The 25,117-nt window shown below is 37.2% G+C and overlaps 1 protein-coding gene across 1 annotated transcript in view; it reads right to left on the reverse strand.

The window, feature by feature from the left end:
• Positions 1 to 25,117, reverse strand: part of LOC130233740 (probable voltage-dependent R-type calcium channel subunit alpha-1E) — a 124,414-nt gene that overhangs the window by 89,049 nt on the left and 10,248 nt on the right. Inside the window, exons 2-3 of the mRNA XM_056463919.1 lie at positions 20,072 to 20,177; positions 19,509 to 19,648 (exon numbers count right to left, since the gene is read on the reverse strand). Coding sequence (XP_056319894.1) covers positions 19,509 to 19,648; positions 20,072 to 20,177 — 246 coding nt within the window. The remainder of the gene's footprint in view (positions 1 to 19,508; positions 19,649 to 20,071; positions 20,178 to 25,117) is intronic.

The following is a 25,117-nucleotide window of genomic DNA, read 5'->3' on the forward strand; positions in this document are numbered from 1 at the left end:
GTTTTAGAGTAATGAGATGAAATGCTGGTTAAGCATATAAATGTACACAGTGATTATAACAGACCAGAACGCAGAGCTAAATGTTTTTGTTTTAAGCATTTTTAATTCTTTTGAACACATTCAGGTGCTGCTTGTCAAGGCTTGTATGTTCGTTCTTGATGTCAATTGCGAAAGAAATTTCCTGATAAACCGCTGTGACAGCTGCAGGCACTATTTGACATGCGTGCACGTGAGGGGGAGTCAGATTTGTCCAGGGAGTCAGATTTAGATACAACACCGGCACTGCATGTTCCTCCATGTCACGTCAGTGATGGGTCGTTCTTGAATGATTCGTTCATTTTGAACAAATCTTTTGTATGACTCATGGAGTGAATCATTTATTTGAGCATGTGCACATTTGTGCAAGAGGAGCTCGCATCGTGTGCTACCTTAGAGTGGTCAGTTTCGCGCAGAATGTGCAAATGTGGCCTCAAAACATATCGATATGAAAGATTGAAATATTGGATAATCCTGCATCGCGTTGGGGAATCATATCGATATATCCCCCGAACTTCATATACTGCCCAGCACCTACCAGACGTAGGCTTTTACAATAGTTAACGGTGCTGTTTGTAAGTTTTTGACTCTTTTAAAGCATAAAAATACCATAATATGTTTTAAGATATTTAAGAAACATGCCAAGTGAACATTCTTCTTTATCTGAAAATCAATGCTAAAGTCAGATATTCCGCTTGGAAAATGTGAGTTACGTGCCGGAACGTCTGTCTTTGTTTTGGTCCCGTTAACCCGACCAATGCAAGTTTAGCCAATTATATTTAAGCATGCTGAGTTGCCTTGGTGGAAAACCGCAAATTTCATTTATTTAGTCATTTAGGCTCTCAAAGCATGCGTCCGCTACCGAAACTTCCAGTGGACATTAGCAGACTTTGAAAATGAGACGCAGATTCAGAGTTTTACATGAGATGGTTATTAATTAGCAAATGTAAACATTAGGTGAGCTGGTTACAGACGAAACACGACAGAAATTTAAATACAGCCATTCAAAAGCACAGAATATACTGTATATGCACTAACTGCACTCCAACGAATTGGTAAGGTTTTAATCTAATTAATACATATTAAACCTCTTTAACATTAATTTGTTAACATTAAATGTACATGCTAAATCACTAATATGTGTTGGTTTGTACTGAGTCAAACCGTTTATTTTATTTTCCATATCTAAGGTGAAATATCTGCTGCTGCTTTCATTCATTCATTTTCTTTTTGGCTTAGTCCCTCTATTAATCTGGGGTCGTCACAGCGGAATGAACCACCAACTCATCCAGCATATGTTCCACGCAGCAGATGCCCTTCCAGCTGCAACCCATCACTAATAAATGTTACGTAAAATGGCGTTCAAACTCACATTATTAGCATTAGAATTTTGTCTGCATAACAACACTCCATAGAAATATCATTTTGAAACCCCTAGCATATCATCATATAGAATCTTGGAGTGCCATATTGAACATTAGCAATACATCAAAAAAAGCCACAGGGGGTGATCTCTTTTGCTGAGAACTCCACCTTGTCCATATACATCAATGAAACTGACAGTTGATTGGTCCAGAGAATTTGAATGACAGTGCCTGCAGACCTGCAGTCTTTAAAGCTCAAGCATCTAGAAATACCAGTTGTGGCCAAATTATCCTTTTTGAAGCTAGATGTAATTTTGGTAATGCAGGTAAAATTTAATACCTGCATTACCAAATTATTAGAAAATGCAGTTATATAGTTTTATAACTCTTTGATTGGAATATGTCAGGTTAGACTGTTTTAATTTTCAAATTAATAGCAAAACTAATGAGCTATTCTTCCTCTAATTAAACTAACAAAGAGGTGTACAGATACACTGTAAAAAATGCTGGGTTCCACACAATCCCTTTATGTTGTTCCAACACAAATCGATTAAGTTAATTTAATTGTTTTTACAAATTTAAGCGGCTTGAACATAAAACAATTAAGTTGTCCTAAAAACAAGAATTGTGTGGGTTCAGCTAATTTTAAATAAGTAGATAAAGAAGAGGCAACAATAATATTTTGAGTGTATATAAGTGTGTCTATAACTGAAATCATAAATGTATACGGTAACAATTCAATTGCTTTTAAAATATAATTTGCAGGGAAAATATAAATGATGTTTTTGGTAAGGACAGCTTCTCTATGGATCTCTTTCAAGGAGAGGATCATGGTGTCAAGAAGGTTGACACTGTTCCTGCTCACTGGAGCATCTGTGTCTCAAAGTCAAGAAGACTCAAGCCTGCTGTTCTTACATCAGCAGCTGAGGTAATGATAGTGTGTGTGAACGCATTATCCAGAAGAAGCTGTATTGTGCTAGTCACGTGGTTCAGTAAAGAAGCAGCTAGCAGACAGGCACTATAATTAACACACAAAACGTCTGCACATGTAACACAATACATGCATGTTCTCATGATACGATGCAATCTAAATTTGAATGCATTAAAAAAAGCATGCTATATGCCAAGATTTCAAAACAACACTGTATAAACCTTCCTGCCAATAACTGATACAGTAGGTATGCTTTATTTATTCAAAGGATCAAAAGCTGCCTCACTGCACATGTACCTTCCCATCAAGTGTATTCTCTGTGTGTTTCATAGAAATAGGGAAAAGATGCAGCCATATTTCTGCAAACTAGTGCATATACTAGTCCAGCTGATATTGTCTTCTGTATGCTCCTCATTATGAATATATCAGCTGGGTTTCCTCCAGCAAGCCTGTGACAGGTGAGCAGTGGTACAACTATGGCAAGCTCTTTTTTTCCTGGCTTCCACATCACCCAGCTCTCTCCATTACAACACTGTCCCTTCCAGCCTAGCCCATCTTAAAAATAGTGTGGGTGTAAAGCCCTGCTAGAACAATGGGGGCCATGCGCGGGTGACAGCTGTCGGTCCTGTCAAAGTGCGGACACCTCCGCTGTGTATCAGGCTCCAGGCAGACGAACTCATAACTCCTGTCAGAAATGAAAGCGTCTATATGCTTCTGCCTGTTCACCGAGAGTAGAAATTATTGCAGGCTCATTCCACGCTTTCTTTAGAGCAAACAACCGCAGGGAGACGGGGAGCACAGATTTAAACTGATCAATCAATTAATCAACAGCTGTTTATGATAATTAGGCCGCTACTGGGCTTATGTGAAGCAGGCAAGGCACACAATTTCATTAGGACGTGTGTTTACATTTGCTACCTGTCACCAAGGATGATAACCTATCATTAGTTAGAGTTTAGTGTGTTTTTCCGACAGTGATTCTGCTTTTCTAGTGTAATTATAACAGGTGGATGTGGACACTGAACAGGGAGTCAAAACAGTATAATGACATTGGTTACTTTGTTGAAATCTAGTGTTGCAGCCAGCTCGCTCCCGACCGTACCATAAAAAGGATCAGATACACAAAGGTATATAATGAAATAAACATTTATTGAAGGAATAATAAATTATAACAAACTGTCTAGGGATTTGGGGTGACGCAGTGGCGCAGTAGGTAGTGCTGTCGCCTCACAGCAAGAAGGTCGCTGGTTCGAGCCTTGGCTGGGTCAGTTGGCGTTTCTGTGTGGAGTTTGCATGTTCTCCCTGCGATCTTGTGGGTTTCCTCCGGGTGCTCTGGTTTCCCAGTGAATTGGGTTGGCTAAATTGTCCGTAGTGTATGTGTGTGAGAATAAGTATGTATGTGTTTCCCAGTGATGGGTTGCAGCTGGAAGGGCATCTGCTGCATAAAACAAATGCTGGATAGGTTAGCAGTTCATTCCGCTGTGGCGACCCCAGATTAATAAAGGGACTAAGCCGAAAAAAAATGAATGAATGTCTAGGGATTTGAAATAAATAAGAAATCAACTGAAATTCTCTTAACAAAAAATAACAAAAAAAAAAAAAGACGGCAAAAGTTGGAACAAAATGACCTCTCTGGTGAATAACGGTCCAATAGTGGAAGTGCTAAACTTGACAAAATATTTAAATATATATATCCTCCACCCATAAATTAACTTCTTAACAGTAATGTCACACTTGGAGGCCACCGAAAGGTAAGACAAGGGAAGACAGGGTCGTAACACTAAAAAATGCAAGTCATCTTAACATCACCTATTAAAAAGCTATAATAAGTGGAGAAACATCAGTACAAATTTACTTTTTTATGGTAGTACATTGGGGGAAGGTAAAATAAATGCCTGTTGTAGTTTCTGATTCTGAAGGTTACAGGTAAAAAATCTTTGATTAAAAGAAGTTGCTCATACATAACATTATTTTAAATTCTGCAATTCAAAATGCAAGGAAAATGTCAAATGATAAAAGATATATTAAATGGCTAACAGGACCATTCAAACATGACAAATTTTGACCCTTAGAGATAAAATATTAAAAATAGTGTCACAGCAGCTTCCGCCCTGAAATGTATCATAGCACTTTTGACAGGAAATTATTTACAATTTGAATCTTTCAGCAAGCAAAATTCTTACAGCTTAGTCACTGCTTACTCCTTAGTGTAACATACAGTTCTGACAACAGAGTTGAGGATCCAAATGCAGCATCTTTATTTACAAGAGTAGTCAGTCAGGCAATGGTCAATCTCAGAAGCAAACTGTTATCTAAAAAGCGAAGTCAAGAAACAGGTAGGGATGGCTGACATTTCGACACAGTGTTGAGATCCCGAAGCGCAAGTGTTGCGAAACACTGCACAGAAGTATGATCCGAAACACCCAAGTCACGTGACCAAGGTGATTCAAAACACACAGGTCACGTGATTAAAGTTTTCGAAACACCAGTTCGTTTACGTGACTAAAGCGATTCAAAGCATCTGTCATTTCAGAAGCGTTTCGAGACCTGACAAATCCACGTTTGACTGACGGAGTCAGAATAAAACTCTGTCTCATGTAGCCTAGTGGATTGTGCATGTGCATAAAGTTACTGGGCTGGCAAATGGCTTTTGGGTTTGAATCCCGACTGTTTTATGGTAAAGTCTAGATAAGATACAGCTGCGGATAATCACATCAATATAGCATCATTTTTGTAACACTGCACAACAATAACTAATATTTTTACAGTACTGTGATGGTTGGGTTTAGAGTTGTGATGGGGGTAGGTGTTACTAAAATACAATTTATTAGGTAATTTAATAAATAACAAATAATACTCAGTACAACTACTGTTTTACATTAATGTGACGGGTTTAAGGTTGGGTAGATGTTAATAAAATACAATAAATGGGAAATTTAATGTATAATATAAATAATTCTCATTAACTTCTGGCCCCAGCCATATCTGATCTAGCAAAAACCCTGTTTTATAACGAAAACAAGACATATTTATTCACAAAGTGTTCATTCAGATGTCAGACTAATGTTAAAACAAAAGACGTTACAAGAGCAGAGCATTTAAGAGCAAACATCTATAGCTGTATCACTTAGGGTTCGAACCAATTATCTCTGCATGCTAGTCAGGAACTCTCATCATTCCATTAAATCACTTGAAGCTTCAACTCTACAACGTGGGGTTTATTACCTCAGTATGTGCAACTGTTTCTTTGCTGAAGCTGTTCCAGAGCAATACACAAAAATGACCACTAGGTGTCGATGTAGAGACGGGTTTCAAAACATTTCAAAGCTTCGACACATTTGCTTCAATTGTTTCAGTGTTTCATGAAGCCTCGCTTTTCCCACCACTAGAAACAGGTGAATGGTCAGTACAGGCGGCAAAGAATCAATGACATTGATAAAACCAGGCGAGGGTCTGAAAACACGGCACAGAAAAACAAGGTAAGGTAAACGCTTCGCAATGTTTGCAGGTTAACAAGTCTAAGCAATGTGAATGAGAAAAGTGAAGTGTATATATAGTCCATGTAATAAGTGAAAACGAGCTACAGCTGTGTCTGTGTGTGAGTGTCCGGATTATTGTCAGCTGCTGCAGGAGTTGATGGGTGCAAAGAGTTCTGAGAGTTGTAGTTCTGCAAGAATACCGGAATGAATCTTAACACTGCTGCTAACACCGCTGGCGATTGTGACCCTGTCCATTGGTCCAGATACAGATAATTTTTCTGAATTAAGTCTTTGTGAGTCATTATAAACATGTTTTTTTTATTTTATGTTATTCACATTATAAAACAGATGTGTTTGTGTGCACTCAACTATTGAAATGGAAACTTTATATATTAGTTAGAGATTGGTTAAAACTTACTGTTAAACATATAAATAAAATGGCTTTATTTATTTTCTTTTGGCTATGTCCTAACCCTAGCCCTAGACACCGGGGTTGTAACACTACCAAAAGCTACAATATATTTGTCAGCAATGAGGTGATAACTTTGCTGTTTGTGTAATTAATCTCACAGTTTCACTACACAGAAACCATGAACAGACGCAGGATATTTACACTCTCCCACTCTCTCCCGCTCACTAAATATTACACCACTAACCATCCATTCAATCACGATAGAACACGACATGAATTACATAAATCAGTTTAATAACATTTAAAATCTAATTTGAAGCATGAGGGTTAAACATTTTGAAAGTGAAGTGATCGCCAAGAAAATAAGGTGAAATTTAAGGTGAAAATGTATTTAAACAGATATCGGACACTACTTGTGTTTAAAGTGAATGCAAAAATGCAAGACCAAAAAATCAATATAGTAAAAATATCAGATCACAGAAACCAAAATCATTTACATTACAATAAAAAACTGAATGTGTTTTATTACAGATGAGCAGCAGACATAACATTTAATTTATCAGATTTTATTTATTTTAAGTCCATTTATAAGGCCGTCTCAAAAAACAGAGTATTCACCGCCAATATGCTGCTCTCAGGATGAGTTGTGGGCTGTCGAGTGCACAGCACATCATCATCACCACAGTTACAGTCAACAAAGTTAAATTTATATTTGCCGCAGTGGGTATCACTGTCGCCTCACAATATGAAGGTCGCTGGTTCGATCCTCGGCTGGGTCAGTTGGCATTTCTGTGTGGAGTTTGCATGTTCTCCTCATGTTCGCGTGGGTTTCCTCCACAGTCCAAAGACATGTGCTATAGGTGAATTGGGTAAGCTAAATTGTCCGTAGTGTATGTGTTTGAATGAGTATGCATGGTGTTTTCCAGTGATGGCTTGCAGCTGGAATGGCATCCGCTGTGTAAAACATATGCTGAATAAATTGGCGGTTCATTCCGCTGTGGCAACCCCTCATTAATAAAGGGACTAAGTCGAAAATGAATGAATGAATAAATGGAAGCTAACAGGCACATGACCAGTATAGTTTCATGACAGACACAGTATTTTGCATATACTGTTTGCATTTTTACCTGGCAAGTACAATAGTACTGTAAGCACACTCTATTATTATACTATATAATTAAGTGCCTCAGCAGCCAGTGGGCAAAAACCAGTTGCAGTTTCCAACTTGCTGAATGTTGAAAATGAACTAAACACTGACACCACATCCAGTGTAAAACCATCTTAAGACTGATGTTGAGAAGCAAGAGGACAAAAGAGGAAGAAGCGCTCATCCGCAGCAGGTGAGCACAGTCACGCACCCCGTGAGAGAAGAGGGAGACAAAAATGTGAAGCCATTGCCAAGCAGCGAACCAAAAGGAATGATGATAAATCTTTAGGTTTAATTATAAAGTCATATTTCTTTCTCCTTACCCCCTCACACACCCTTTTAATGTGTTACTTCTTGAATAATTTAAGCATTTATTTTCCTTTTTCTTATCAGCATTAGTTTTACATTAAGTTACTGTGGTTAGCACCGTCGCCTCACAGCAAGAAGGTCACTGGTTTAATTCTCGGCTGGGTCAGTTGGCATTTCTGTGTGGAGTTTGCATGTTCTCCCCGTGTTCGTGTGGGTTTCCTCCTGGTGCTCTGGTTTCCTCCACAGTCTAAAGACAAGCGCTATAGGTAAATTGAATAAATTAAATTGGCCGTAGTGTATGTGTGAGAATGCGGGAGCGTATGAGTGCAGCTGGACAGGCATCCACGGTGTAAAACATATGCTGGAAAAGTTGGTGGTTCATTCCGTTGTGGTGACCCCTGATGAATAAAGGGACTAAGCTGAATCAAAATGAAAAAATGAATGAATTAATATTATTATTATCATTATTACTACTACTACAACTTCTAGGGGCAACACGGTGGCGAAGTGGGTAGCCCGTTTGCCTCGCAGCACGAAGGTCGCTGGTTCGAGCCTCGGCTGGGTCAGTTGGCATTTCTGCGTGGAGTTTGCATGTTCTCCCCGTGTTTCTTCCGGGTTCTCGAGTTTCCCCTACAAGTCCAAAAACATGTGGTACATGGTACAACTGGGTATGCTAAAATTGACCGTAGTGTGTGAATGAGTGTTGGTGTTTCCCAGTGATGGGTTAGGGCTGGATGGGCATCCGCTGCGTAAAACATATGCTGGATAAGTTGGCGGTTTGTTCCGCTGTGGCAACCCCAGATTGATAAAGGGACTAAGCCGAAAAGTAAATGAATGAATGACAGCAACTTCTATTACTACTGTTGTTAGTATTATTTGTTTATTCAGTCTTTTTAGTCTTACAATTGTCATTAATTGAAAAGTCAAAGTAATTAAATAATACACAGAATTTTTAAGCTACACTGTAAAAAATGCAGGGTTCCACACAATTCCTACATGTTGATCCAATACAAATCGATTAAGTTAACTTAATTATTTTTACAAATTTAAGTTGACTGAACATAAAACAATTAAACTTGAAACTTAAATAAGTTTTAACACGTGTAACCGGTTCTGCGTTGTGTTTTCTTTTTAATGTGGGAATAACTAGATGGATATCAGTAGTTGTGAAGGCTCTTTAATCACTCCTGACATAAACAAAAGCACAGATTTTACAGTGTGTCCTCGCCCTTATAGCTTTTCTCTCTCCCATGTGCAGTATGTGCAGAACGGGAAGAGGGGGAGAGAAAGAATTAAACTCCAAATAATATCAACTTCACAATAAGTGACAAAACATACCTGATGTAAACAAAAGCACAGATTTTACAGTGTGTCTTTACAGTGTGCCTGTTCTCTGTTAAAGGGAAAGTGCAACGCATTTAGCATTCACATGCTTCAGTTAGACAAAAACAAATCAAAACCTCAATTTAAGTGAAAACACAAAAATAATGAAATATTTGTTAAAAAAAAAAAAAAATAAAAAAAAAAACACCCATATACATATATATATATATATATATATATATATATATATATATATATATATATATATATATATAAAAGGTATAAATATTATTTAAACTAGCTTCAAAGGTGATTTTTAAAGTAAAGATGATTTAGGATTAATTAGAGCTTAGCAGACACCCACCTCTCCCATGTGCAGTCAGTGCAGAAAGTTAAGAGGCGGGTGCAAATCAGGAAATTAAAACTTAAGCTTCCTTCGAAATTTAAAGGAGAAGACGCACACAATGACAAACACCTCAGGTATACTTAATAAACACGTTTTATTAAACACGTATTTTGTGTAATTCTATAAATAAAGTGAACTATAATTTCCATACCTGTTACACTAGCAGCGAATATAATTTTTTGAGTGCAAGTAGGTTATGGATTTATTATTCCTATTATCATTATTACTACTACTACTACTACTACTACTACTGTTAGTATTATTTGTTTATTCAGTCTTTTATCAGTCTTACATGTATTAGAAGTCTGGGAAGAAGTGCTGGATAACACATTGCATGTTTGTCGTTGGTTTTGATGTACTTCTTTAGTATTTCTACTGTCAGTAAATAACAATAAAAGAGAGAAAAAATAATAATATATCTGTAAGTGAGTTTATTATTGCAGCACGGTGGCTCGGTGGTTAGCACTGTCACCTAACAGCAAGAAAGTCACTGGTTCGAGTCCTGACTGGGCCAGTTGGCGTTTCTGTGTGGAGTTTGTATGTTCTCCCAATGTTCGTGTGGGTTTCCTCTGGGTGCTTCTGTTTCCCCCACAGTCCAAAGACATGCCCTATAGGTGAACTGAATTAACTAAATAAATTTTATTGAAATTAATTAACTTGTCTGTAGTGTACGAGTGTGTGCGTGAATGAGTATATGGGTCTTTCCCAATATTGGGTTCCCAAAAATAGTGTGGCAGCCACTGAAATAGAGACTAAATAGAGACTAAGCCTAAGGAAAATGAATGAATAAGTTTGTTATTGTACTCTGTTGTTGTTGACAATACAAGCAACTGACACCCAATTGCCAGTAATTCAAAAGTAAAAATAAATAAATACACAGAGTTTTAAGCTACATTTGACACCCAATTGATACCCGATTGTCAATTCAAAAGTGAAAATAATTAAATAACACACCAAAATATTAAACTGCATTGGATAACTACTACATAAAAACTTTTAGAGTAAAACACAGTCTGACACGAGCAATATCAATGCTTGGATCTAGAAGCATGCTTTAGGTTGTAAAGTAAAAGTGACTATTTTGACATTTATGTTTTCTCTGCTAACACCATGCAAAGAAATCATGGTTACTGTCATGCATGCACGTTTTTACAAAAATTGGCAGTCCAACCCGATGTTTTGAAGGGTGTTTATCAGGGTCTCTGAGAGAGCTCTATGTGTTTGGCAGAGCTGCAGAGGCACAGACAGAGTGCGCGAGGGGAGTAAACCATGCCACATGCCCACAGCTTAAAGAGGGGGCGGGTGACTAGTAGACACCAGTGCTTATTAACGCCATTAAGGATGAGGTCCTCTCGATCCCCAAGGTTCTGGGTGCTGCATGTTGACTTGCAACCAGACCCAAGATTGCAAAGACACCATTTGCATTCAAATGACTGGAGTCTTGAGCCAGCCGATAATAGGCTTTAAGGGAGGACTGGCAACCCATTTATCCACCTACTCACAGTGACTGTACAATCAGACTTTAGCAGCATGCCACCATACTGCGCTAATCTGTACTTCCTGTACACAATGCTACTAAGACACAGTCAAGAGCAGAGGAATGATAAATAGCACAAAAAACACACCCGCGTACACTGATAACTGGCACTGGAAACGACAAAGGAGCATATGAATTTTGTCAAAAAATGATGCAGTGCAATGCTGAGTGTTTGGATGAACCACGCAGTATGCCATTCAAATCAAAACTGAACCAACATGCATGTAATTTTAAAAGAAAATTGCAGTTTGCTTTCGTAATGCTTAATCAGTGCTTTCTACTTATCTTTTTAAGAAATAGTCAGTTCCCTATGGTTGAATACATTTCTCTTCAGTAAAAAAAACAGCATTGCATATTTGTAGTAACTATGTGTCACTTAGGACATTTACATGGACACCAATAATTCGGGCCTGATCATGCAGTTTCAGACACAATTGGAATCGGACATTTCCTCTCTATCAAGACTTGAATACATATGTGTATATATATCTATATATTCTTATTATTTTTTTAACACATCTATAGTTATGCGGTGGCACAGAGTTAGACCTCTTTCTTAACACAGAACAGCAACGCGTGTGGCATGACATCACTTTGTTGCAGAGACGCTATTGGTTGAATGCTGGCAAAGTAGAACACGGAAGCAGCTTGAAGCGGAAAGCGCAAGTATGTCTGCGGTCTGGAGGTATTATAAAGTTGATGACGACAACATTGTTATTGCAAACTGTGAGATATGTAAATGTGGGATTGCAAGAGGTGAAAAAGGCTACATTTAACACAACAAACCTGATAATGCACCTCAAAAACAAACACCCGACACAATACAGCGAGTTTACCCAGGCAACTCAACCGAACACAAACAAAATAAAAAATTAAGAACATCCTGGATCTGTTTCTTCGCTCTTCTTTATTTTTTTTTTTGTATTATAGAAGTATCAGATTGGGTTTCGGTATCGATAGATAGTCAAAATCAAATGACTCGGACTTTGAGGGCAAAGAAAGCTGATGGGGACATCCCTAAACAAGACAATTCTCTGATTAGGAGTCTACCATGTAAACAGCAATTTTTGATTACCTTAATCCGAATTAAGTCATAATTGAACTAAACAGAAATCAAATTAAGACGTGGAGTATGTCAGTTTTAGTCACATTACTGAAGTGCAGTACAGACATGTAAACACTGCAATCAAACTATTACTGTCGTGTAGGATTTTCATCACATTTGGCGACAGGATAGTTTATACACACACGGCAGTTTGACTCTATTCTCTTCACCTACCGAGTCAGTGAAAGGGTCACGAAACACCAAAACAGTTGTTGACAGTCAGATACTGTATGTGTCCCACGCTGCTAAAAACACTATTAGGACACAAATATTTCACAAAAAAGTGGAAATTGGTTGTTTTTGCGTTATTTCGAGCTAATTCGTTCTTCAGGTTTGAAAAGAAATTTTGAAGCTACGTCACAGCAATGAGATAATTGTGTAAATTCCAGCGTGGAGACTGGATGTCTGTACCAGCTGATACAATGGGATGAATGAGGTGCAACTTCATGGGTCTTCAGTTTATATATGTGCCACAATGAAGGTTTTATTTCCATTCTTCCGTGATGAGAGCACAGCTCGCATGTGGATTACAGTGGTCTGCTAACATGCGACAAAAATATATTTGTAAGGAACATTTTTATCCAAATCTGCTTTTCGAATCTGGAAACGGGGAAATCCGGATTTGCCACTCGTCTTCTTTTTAAAAAAGATGCAGTTCCAGTTGGTGTTGATTGTCCTGTGTCTACAGATTTGGTATTTGTGTGATCAATGTTCTTTATTTATGTTTATTCAGATGGCAAAGTTAGTTAGTATCGTCAACAGAACTCTTTCGGTTTTTAAAGACATACCTTAGTCAAAATTATTTAGTTTCTAAGTTTACAGTACGTTAATATCACTGCAATATTATGGGCTGAAAGATCTGCTGTAAATGCTGCTCTCCAAATGTAAATACCTTAATCAAACTATTACAGTCTTGTAGGATTTTTACCTCATTTTGTGACAGGATAGTCTATACCAGGGGTCACCAATCTCGTTCCTGGAGGTCCGGTGCCCTGCAGGGTTTAGCTCCAACTTGCCTCAACACACCTGCTTAGGTGTTTCAAGTATACCTAGTAAGACCTTGATTAGCTTGTTCAGGTGTGTTTGATTAGGGTTGGAGCTAAAATTTGCAGGACACCGGACCTCCAGGAACAAGTTTGGTGATCCCTGGTCTATACCGAACGACTGTTTGATGCTATTACATGTCACTCCGCTACTCACCCGTTTGCACTGGCTGCCAGTTGCTGCCCGCATCAAATTCAAAGCTCTGATGTTTGCTTACAAAGTGACCTCTAGCTTGGCTCCTTCATATCTGCTCTCACTTCTGCAGATATATGTGCCCTCCAGAAACTTGCGTTCTGTGAATGAACGTCGCCTCGTTGTTCCATCCCAAAGAGGGAAGAAATCACTTTCCCGAACTCTCACATTCAATCTGCTGCTCTTATAGTTGTGTAAATTGCTTCCTTGTCCTCATTTGTAAGTCACTTTGGATAAAAGCGTCTGCTAAATGACTAAATGTAAATGTAAATGTATTCTCAGCACCTAACGAGTCTCTACATCTACCAAGAAATACTGATTTTTGCGGTATGCGGTATCAAATTCCATTTAAATAACACTCTTTCAGCAGTTGCATTTACTTGCATCCAATATCTTATTTGTCACTGGGGCACACATGAAATGTTCCTGAATGAAAGTGAAAGTGCCAAACTGCAGTTAAAGTCGACAAATTAAAAATGAAAGATCCAAAATTAATTTGAAACTCCAAAGGAAATGTGGATGGCGTTGTGATGCAACAACGTTAATCGAATTATGTGCTATAACATGTAAAACGGGATCATAAAAGGAACAATCAAAAAGCAACTCATGTAAACACCTTAATCATACTATTGTCTTATTCAGATTAAGGCAAATCATTTGATTACTGATGTAAATGTCACTGTTGCAAATATTCCACAAAAACAGTCAATTGTTTACATAATGAAAAAAAATTACTCCAGTTACTCTGAATAAAATAAATATTTATATAGTAATAATGATGTCACATAATAAGCTTTCAACCCACTTACTGTCCTCTCTTTCTCTCTATCACTCATATCATTCTGTTTTTTTTCCTTGTTCTCTGTGCATGTGACTTCATTAAAATCTAATGAGCGACGATGACTCATCTGATACCACCAGATCTTATAATCTTCACTCAACTCCTAATGAGGGTGCAAGGCTTTGATGAAATACTGCCTTGCCATTTCATCTGGACGTGGAACACAGACAAGATAAGTGCAAGTGAAAGGAACAGAGAAAGCTTGTGCAGAACAGACTGCCTTGAATCCTTACTTCTGCAAAATACTACTGGCATTACACCCTTGTTCCATTAGAAATTGTATGTATTGAACTCTAGGATCACAGTACAGCAAGTCAAGTGGTGTAACATGAAAAGGAAAGTTCAATCAATTTCACCTTTGACTTCATCATTTAAGGAGGGCATCTAGGACGGATATGCACATACAGGTGCATCATTACAACTTGTTTATCAAATTGTATGCATGAGACATTTTTGAAAGCATCAAAGCAACAAAAAATATGACTATGACAGGTCTTTATTTTTGTCTTCACTCTCTGCATTATCTCCGCCAAAAACATGCCGCAGTCCAAAATATGAACAACTGATTCTGACAATAGATGAACTTGTTCTGTTTATCTCGCAGTCACACAAATTAATGATCATTAATTTGTTTAATGAAAAAAATTAAATAAATAAAAATAGTATCACCTTTAACATGTGTACAAAATCTCTGGGTTCAGTATTTTTTATTCAGCAACTGTATTAAAAATATCAGTTAAAGTAAAGACGTTTAGAAAGCTACAAAACATTTCTATTCCAAATTAATAACATTCTTATCATGGAAAAGATTCTTAATGGTTCAAGTTTCACACACAGATGACAGGACAAACAGATGCTTATTTTACTTCTGTGTTGACAAAAATTAGAAAATACAAACTCTGTTAAATGAAAGAAACACAGTCAAAAGTCTAACATAACATAACATTTAACATAACATGACATGACATAACATAAAACATATAACATAACATAACATAACATATGACACATAACATAACAAAACATAACTTATAGTCGTGAGGACGCTGGACGACAAAGTGGAGGATCCAAATGCAGGTTTATTAAAGAGAATCGTCTTACAGTCAATGGTCGGAATGGGAACAAACAGGTACATGCAGAGAAATCCAGAGTGTGTTCATAAACATAGGGATGGCTGACTTGAAACTGACGTTTCGACTCAGTGTCGATATCTCAAAGTGCTAGTGATTCGAAACATTGTACCAAAACATGATGCGAAACACCTTTGGTCATGTGACTAAGGTGATTTGAAACACCCAAGTCACAAGACTAAAGTGTTCGAAACACTAGGTCATGTGACTAAAGCGATTCAAAGCATCGGTAATTTCAGAAACGTTTCAATACCTGGGGAATCTGTGTTTGACTGACAGGATCGGGAAAAAAACATTATCTCAAATAGCCTAGAGGACTGTGTGTGTGCACAGTCTAACTGTGCTGTAAATGGCCCGAGTTCGAATCCCTACTTGTACAAATACAGAGGAATTATGACTTGATGTATTTTATTAATGTTACCTTTTTATGACTAGAACAAGACATATTTATTCACAAAGTGTTCATGCGGATGTCAGACCAATGTTAAAACAAAACACTTTACAAGAACAGAGCATTTAAAACCTAACATCTATAGCTGCATCACCCTGGGTTCAAACCCAATACCTCTGCATGCTAGTGACTTCACTAAAACACTTGAAACCCTAATTCTACAATATGGGGTTTAATACTTCAATGTGGGCAACTGTTTCTTTGTTGAAGCTGTTCCAGAGTAATAAATAAAAATGACCACTATATGTCGCTGTAGAGACCAGTTTTAAGACGTTTCGAAGCTTCGACACATTTGCTTCAACTGTTTTAGTGTTTTATGAAGCCTCGCTTTGCCCAAGACTTTAAGAAACAGTCAAATGTCTAACAATTTAATATTCATTCATTCATTTTCATTTCGGCTTAGACCCTTTATTAATCTGGGGTCGCCACAGCGGAATGAACCGCCAACTTATCCAGCACATGTTTTACGCAGCAGATGCCCTTCCAGCTGCAACCCATCACAGGGAAACACCCATACACACTCATTCACACATACACTACGGACAATTTTAGCTTACCAACAATGTAAACAAAGGAAGGGTCAAACACGGCAAGAGAACAGGACTCAGCAATGATGCGTGTCTGCGTGATCTGTGTTCATAGTAAATCTGATTAGTCCTGAGCAGCTTCAGCTGTGTGTGTTTGCAACCAAGGAGTATCTGGACCAGGTGTGTGAGAGAAGTGCATGATGGCATTTGTAGTTCATTAAAGTGGCAGATTTGTAGTTCTTCAGAGATCTACACAGGGTGGATCGCTGGTGACCGTGACAATAATAGAATAGAATAGAATAGAATAGAATAGAATAGAATAGAATAGAATAGAATATTTAGGTGACTGGGGAATAATGATTGTAATGTTGGTTTTTCTATCACAGATATAAATTACGTTTTAAAATAGAAAAGAATCTTTCACAACATCACAATTTTACTCTATTTTTAATCAATTTAACACAGCCTGGTAAGCATAACACACCTCTTTCAAGAAAAAAAAAATACTACAATTTTTGGATACACAGAGGAAACACCGATGAACCACATTTAATCCTGAGTTCAAAATGCCCTATGCTACTTTGAGAAGTGCCTTGACATTAGCCATAATAAAGGTTTTAATTAATTACACATCTGACCTTTTGAACCTCATGATTAAGAGACCAGCCTTTTAAATGGTTACAGCTTGCTTCTGATGATTACTTTCCTTTACAATGAGTACCATATAAGCAGCTTTGTCACAACATATGGATGTTAGTGTTTATTGATATTTCTGTGTGTGTGTGTCAGGTGTCAGTATTCCTCTTACAGGCACATGAGAAATCAGGGTTGAGGGGTTAAAGTCTTTCTTACATTTTCTTCCTCTTTTAAACCAGACAAAGATCCAGGGCTCATCAATAATGAAAGCGAGTTGGAATCATGTAAAATTCTCTAAGAAGCCCATCTCCCTTTGTACTTTAACACTATGACAGCGATTAATATTTCATATGTATCATTACGTTGCACTGAGCATGTGTGTGTCTGCTTTTTTCTGTGCTTCTCACCCTCGTTTCTTTTTTAGATAGCTTTCCTCTCTAAAAAAAAAACATGGAGAACTGTTCTAAGCAAAATGCCCTGTGCCCTTCATCCAGGCTTCTAAATTGTGGTTTACTCTGCAAATGAAAGCTGCAGCAGCCTTTCCCTTGAGGAGGGCACTTCTTGACACTGCTGTTTTGACAGCGCTAATGCAATATCTGTTCTTGGCGATGAAGTATTTTCAAGGTGCTGTTCATTTCTCCACTCAGCCAAGACTGAAAGTTAACACTCTCCCAAGATGATTCAATCAGGCAAAGTTCAATGAGGTAATATGAGGTGAAAGTCCAGTCAATTTCAGCAAATCCACAACCTTCTGTTTGCCAATTCACATTTCAGAGGCAAGAAGACACTACAGGGGAAAATACGAGAACTATCTAAAGGTTCTAAAAGTTATAATGAAAATCACACAATGAAATTCCAGACTATGCTTAATATCAATATGGAAAGGTTTAACACCCCCTTGAAATGAAAATTAAAATGTTTTAGTTTACTGTAGAAGATATAATTATTCAAGGTGACACGGTGGCTCAGTGGTTATCACTGTCGCCTCACAGCAAGAAGGTCGCTGATTCCCGGCTGGGACAGTTGGCATTTCTATGTGGAGTTTGTATGTTCTCCCTGTGTGCGCGTGGGTTTCCTCCAGTTGCTCCGGTTTCCCCCACAGTCCAAAGACATGCGCTATAGGTGAATTGATTAACCTAAATTGGCTGTCGTGTGTGATTGTGAATGAGTGTGCATGGATGTTTACCAGTACTGGGTTGCAGCTGGAATGGCATTCGCTGTGTAAAACATATGATGGATAAGTTGGTGGTTCATTCCGCTGTGGCGACCCCTGATAAATAAAGGGACTAAGCCGAAGGAAAATGAATGTATGAATATAAGTATTCATAAGAAACTTACTTCCACTTACTTCTTACTTCCACTAATGAGGATCAACTATGTTTTATGACATCACCATGTACTCCAGCTTCTCATCAAATCTTTTAACTAATCAACTGTTCAATACTATCTAAAGTCCTGACAGCCTCCTGTCCCCTACTAGGACTGTGCAATATGATGATGAGATATATATATATATATATATATCCTATGGACAAAAAAGTCTAGTGTTATGCTAATATTAGGTCTAGTATTACGCTCTATTGTTTATTTTGTGGTGCTGCAAAATACATTGTTTAGGGTAAAGTATAAAGTGTAATGTTTACATTAATCAAATCTTTTTTATTTAATTTTATTTAGCAATTTTTTATGTTGGTCCTGTAATTATTAGTTTTTTTATCGAGTTTTATATATCATTAATTGTTTTCTATTTCAATATTCTTAATCAGACTTTAGCTCAGAAGTTCTCAATAAAGTGAGAAAAATAATCACATATGAATGAGTAAAATTTTCCATGTGGTCAACATAAATATTCAACTATGGTTTGATTGAATTTACAGAAAAAGTACCATATTGTGACAGATATTGTTATCAGGATTTGTAATGACTTAAATCATGATAAGACTTCTGTCACATCGCCCATAGACACAGCTAAAATCTGTAAAAATTAACTGTAAAATATTTTAAACAATATTTTTACTTAGTGTAAATGTAATTTTTTCTTTACCACAATAAATATTTTATATTAAATGAAACTTTATAGTTTGAACTTAAGTTAAATTATACTTTGAGAAAAACTAAAAACAAAAGCAGTAACAAATTACAGTAATTTTTTAAAACTGGTACAAAGTGTCATTTCTATTTAGTGTAGAGCATAAACAATTCAGACAGAGTAAATATACTTTCCATTGGGCTAAATGAAAACAAACAGCCACAGTGTGCACACACATGGTTTGCTCTCATCCACAGATATGGCAGGCAGCACACATGCATGAGTCGACACAGACCACAAACCATATCGGACAAAAAATGGGTAGACAGACTATTGCATTGCACTGCTAATATAGACTGTGGCTGTCATGATGAGTCAGATGCGCTTTAGATCAACGACTCTGACTGGCGCAGATATAAACAAATGAACAAAACACTATTGGCTATTTTTCAAAAAGGAGAGGAGCTAATTGATATGTAATTGATGCTAGCCTGTCCTCGTTTTACTTGAAATCCACACATCAAACAAAAGTGTGCATTTAAGGCACTTAAGGGGACCTTTAAATCAGCAAATTCAGCTTCATTATAAAGTAAAACAGGCATCACTCACCCACTCGATACGACAATAAAGTCCATGACGTTCCAACCATTCCTCAGGTAAGAGCCCTTGTGGAATACAAATCCCAAAGCAATGATTTTTATTCCAGCTTCAAAGCAAAACATTCCTATGAAGTAGGGCTCTGTTTTTTCCTGAGAAAAGAAAAGGGACCGGGTGTGAAACATCCTTTTATACATACAGTATGTGTTAAAAAATTTGTTCAATTCATCTAATCTCAGTTATTACAATTTTAGTATCAATTTACATTTCATTTTTGAGGCAAGAGTGTAACTGCTTGCCTCTATTTAAACAAGAACTCCTCAGAAATATGTCACAGAAGTAAAACAGTATGGAAATACTCTTTGAATGGGAATAATTAGCTTGTGGTGAGTGATTCAACGGGGGAAACTACAGTCTGAATAAAGTTGTCAAGAACAAAGAAAACTAGAGCACAAGAGAGAATGGCTGTGCTACATTTAAATATCTTTAGCCATCTTCCTTTCAAGTCAAAACAGAGAATCGATGCAATGGTTCTTGGGTGTAGTTTATGAATAAGTGTGTAGGTGCGTCCTTACAAGTCTCTTAGCCATGGGTGTCTTGTCTTCTCCAGGCAGGTGCTGCTCCAAGGCTAGGACGATGCAGTTAGCAATAATGGTGGCCAGGATCATGTATTCAAACGGAGTTGGGGAAGAAGGTTAAGGAACAATACAAATTTAAAATCTTGTTATTACTTATGGTTGCTGGTGTACATATTAATAACATCATTGGTGCTATGCTCTCTGTACACAGCAGAACAGCACACACTTTCAGATTTCAAGACCTTACACTTACAATCATTCATAATGAGAACCATTAAAACAATTAAATTATAATTATTCACAGGCATTCATTGTCTACGGTATCTATATGTAGTCCATGATGATAGAGTGCAAGCATATTTAAAGTTTACAGTACAATTTTCTATACAAAATTTAACATTTTAACCTTAATTAATTTTTAGCCTTTTATTATTATTACATTTTTTTTTTACCACATTTCATATTTTATGTACCACTTTTGCACAATATTCACCTTTAATACCTCTTTTGCACAATATCCATCACAACATTGTTCAATCTCATGTAAAAGTACTTGCCTGTCTTATTTGTATAGTTAAGTAGTATAGTTGTATAGTTTTTTAATAGCTCTTATGTCCAGTGTTGTGTTTGTATTTAGGATTAATTTATGTAGCACCTTGGTCCTGCAAGACGCAGCATTTCATTCCTCTGTATGTCCACACATGTAGCTGAATGACAATAAACAACTTGACTTGATGTTTGCGAATAACAACAATACTAATATTAAACTTATTCTTAGCATACATTATCGAGCATACAATATCAGTAACCCTATTTTTTACATATTAGGCTTACCTTTTCTTTGTATCACATTTCTTTAAACTTGACTGAAGCAAAGAGTATTATGTCATATTTTATTGCCATCTTATTTGAAAACATAATTTACAGGGGTAAATCTACAGACGTTCTACAGAATAGTGAAGAATCATTATCTTCATTCTAAGCAGAAAAAAAAAGTTGTTCTCATTTTATCCAGAATTATGCAGCTCTAATCACGACCACTGTCAAATAAAAGAGAGCAGATACTTACTACAGTTGTTAGTTCATGTTCAGCAACTGATTTGCATGTGCACAGAAAAATGCTGCATTTTGCAATGTGGGCACCAGCCAATTTCTGCCAGTGTGTGTGGGGATGAATACACATTAAATAAAAGAGCTCAAATCTGCTTAAAGGAGAGAAGAGCAAGAGTTCAGTACAAATAGAACAGGCAGCTGGAGGACAGACCTCTGGGGAACTCTCTCACTTCTGTGCCTTCCTTTACCTCAGTTTGTGTTAATTAAATTAAGCTCAGACTTTGCTTTCTAAAAGCATGGTACTCATGTCAGCATGTTGCCACTGGCATAAACAGTAAATTTAACATATGTTCAAGTACTGGTTTCCTCATACTATGAGCAATATTTGTTTAGAGTATTTAAGGTTAAAAAAGAGCCTTTTAAATGTTTTTTTTTTCATTTTTATTATTAATTAATTAATTCATAATAGTACGTAATAACAATATTAATAAAGACTATAATTTTTACAATTAACATGCTATTTTCTGCCCTGTTTTGACTTCCCTAAAAGGATCAAATTATTAGATCTTCTGCTCAAGATACTTATACATTAAAAAAATGGCAGGTTGGGTTCAGCATAAGTCATACCCGTCAACCCTCCTGTTTTTCCTGGGATTCTCCTGTTTTTTAAAGTTCTATCCTGCAATCATCCCGTAAAGATATTTTCCTGTAAAAACGGAGAGATTCCCTTCTTTTCCATTATAGGCACGGTTGCCCCTCCTATGCAATCTTTAGTCAGTTCATGTTTGGCCAGGATGACTCTTTTCGAAGAACATCCTGGGATTTTTAATGACCACAGAGAGTCAAGACCTTGGTTTAACTCAGTTTTCTCATTCGAAAGACTGCGCTCACTGAACAGTATAGAGTCCCTTTCACCATACTGGGGCATTAGGACCTACACAGACCGCAGGTTGAGTGCCCCCTGCTGGCTTCACTAACACCACTTCCTTTTGCAACCTTGCTTTCCCATGTAGCTGTGCATGACTGTCAGACTTGCTCCATAGTGCTGTTTTCCACATGAATTTTCCACATGCGATTTTAAGGAGAGTGAACTAAACTGACATATACACATAATAATAATAACATCTAAACATGCCAATCTAGGCGGGGGGTTTAAACACAACAAATTATGTTTTAAATGAGCATAACACCTCTGTTATTTATTGTGATCAAATGAAAAATTTAAATGAGATTTTTTCACTGCTCTTTAATCAGAATGTTTAATTTATACAGTGAAGAAAAGGTTAATGAGATTTGATTACTTGATTCAATTTCTTTATATTAGATATTAATTTTAATAGGATAAACTGTTTGCTAATTTATTTGCAGCTTTTTTTAATGTGTACTATTTATTCTATCCTTTGTAAATAATAATGATATTAATAAAAACATGGTAACACTTTATTTTGATGGTCCATTTGAGTATTAGTTGACTGCATGCTTAATATCTGTTGATACTGCTCTTTTAACAGACATTTAACTGACTATAAGAAACTTTGAAAGTACATGTCAACTTACACTAACCCTAAAGCAGGTCACACAGGCAGCGCCACGCAGCGCCATACATTACAGAATTCTAAATATAGGTTTCTATCAGGGTACACACACTGACCCTGAAAGTCGGCGGCTGTCCGCGGCGCCCAGCCTCGACTCAGGACACTGTTCATTTCTCATTTCTCGCCACAGAGCGCCATCTGATTAGTTTCATGTTAAATATTATGCGAATGTCGCGTCTGGTGTGTGATACTTTTAACTGTCATGTGCGCGCCGTGTCGCGGTGCCGAGCGGTGCTTCCGGTGTGCAACCTGCTTACAGTAACTCTAACCCTAACCCCAACCTAACAGTCTACTTGTAATCTCATGAGCATTAGTTGACATGTAGATGCAATGTAACTTAAATTCAACAAATGGACCATCAAAATAAAGTGTGACCAAACATATTACTGATGATTTCAACTGTTTATTTCAAATGATCCCTTATTTTCACATCACAATGTTGACAGGTATCAGCTGTTTTTAGACATTTGAATGTATATTTTAAGTTCGGAAATCAACAAAAAAAAATTTCAAATATCAAGGGAACTTTGATTTTCTCAGTTCATGATCCCTTTTCTTTGGAGTCACTTAACACATAAAGACGTTATTTTAGCTTTTATGAAAAGTGAAAGACTCATAGAGAGAAAGAGAGACTACAGCCATTGCAATCTGAGAAAGAGCAATAGAGAAAGAGAGCGAGAACTAAAAGAGAGAGAGACAGAGAGGTATCCGTGGCAACAGGCTCTCCTCTGTCTGCCATAAGTCAGTACTCAGGAGTTAATATGGTCTCTGAGCCACCAGTGTTCTCTACATGCTGCCGAATGCATCCGTACAATCAATACTGACTACACAAACATCCTTTTACTGTATTCGCCATGACACACGATACTTAATATTGCACCTCATCAGCTCTTAGCTCAGAAACCTTGGTGCTACTGAATAGTCCAGAAGCATCTAACTTCAGTGACTTTATCAAAAAACCCTTTCTCTCTCCTCCATTGTCTTTCACTCAAAATCTAATGTTTTACTGGAAGAGATTTTTAAAAAAGCTGCAAGATGTGGCAATGGAATGTGATCTAGTTCATTGTATCTCCTATGTAAGTGTTTTTCACTGAGCAAAATGAATGAATTGCATTTCAATTCAATGAGAGATTGCAGCTTGAGAGAAAGTGATTAGGGGAGATACAGAGAGAGGAGGAGAATGAATAGAAAAACAGAGCGAGAGACATTACAATATTCATAACATCACAAACATATCTGAACTTGGTTGGTTTCTGTTTCTGCATCTTCATACTGGAAAGAAAATTGTTTAATCAATAATACAATCATATTGTGAAACTCATTCATTTCCTTTTCAGCTTAGTTCCTTTATTCATCAGGGGTTGCAACAGCGAAATGAACCACCAACTTATTCAGCATATGTTTTACACAGCAGATGCCCTTCCAGCTGCAACCCAGTACTGGGAAAAGCCCATACACTCTCACATTCACACACATACACCACGGCCAATTTTGTTTACCAAATTCACCTGTAGCGCATGTCTTTGGGCTGTGGGGGAAACTGGAGCACCCGCAGGAAACCCACGTGAACACAGGGAGAACATACTCCACACAGAAATGCCAACTGACCCAGCTGGGACAACCTTCTTGCTGTGAGGTGCTAACCACTGAGCCACCATGTCGCCATATTGTGATTTTTTTTTTATAATTTAAAATAACCATTTAAATTTTAATATTAAGTGATTTAAAATTTTCATATTTTAAAATAAAATGTATTCCTGCAAATTAGTGTTTCACGAGTGAGTCTTCAGAAAACATTCTAATTGCTGATTTGCCGATATTGTCGTTCCTGATCAACTCTCGTTTTCATTAATAACACCCTGCATGACCTATATAACATATTTTCATAAAGGATTAAAATGAAGGGGTGGTTGCTGGTTTGAGTCCCGGCTGGGTCACTTGGCGTTTTTTGTGTGCCGTTTGCATGTTCTCCTTGTGTTCATTTCAATTCACAAGAATTGAATAAATGATTTGATTATTTATTAAATTATAATTTAATAAACTAAATTGGCCATAGACTTTCATACATGACATACATGAAACTTTTAAACAACTGTTCATATTTAACACCAAGAAAATGCTCTGATTCCTGATTATTGTGGCATACCTCCAAGTGAAACCAGATAAATGATTACAATGAAGGGGAGCACGGTGGTTGCTGGTTCGAGTCCCAGCTGGGTCAGTTAGCGTTTCTGTGTGGAGTTTGCATGTTCTTCCTGTGTTGGCGTGGGTTTTCTCCAGGTGCTCCGGTTTCCCCCACAAGTACAAAGACATACGATGTAGGTGAATTGAATAAACTAAATTGGCCATAGTGTGTGAATGTGAGAGTGTATGGGTGTTTCTCAGTACTGGGTTG

Source organism: Danio aesculapii, chromosome 8 (assembly GCF_903798145.1).
Source record: "Danio aesculapii chromosome 8, fDanAes4.1, whole genome shotgun sequence".
NCBI classification, from domain to species: Eukaryota; Metazoa; Chordata; class Actinopteri; order Cypriniformes; family Danionidae; genus Danio; species Danio aesculapii.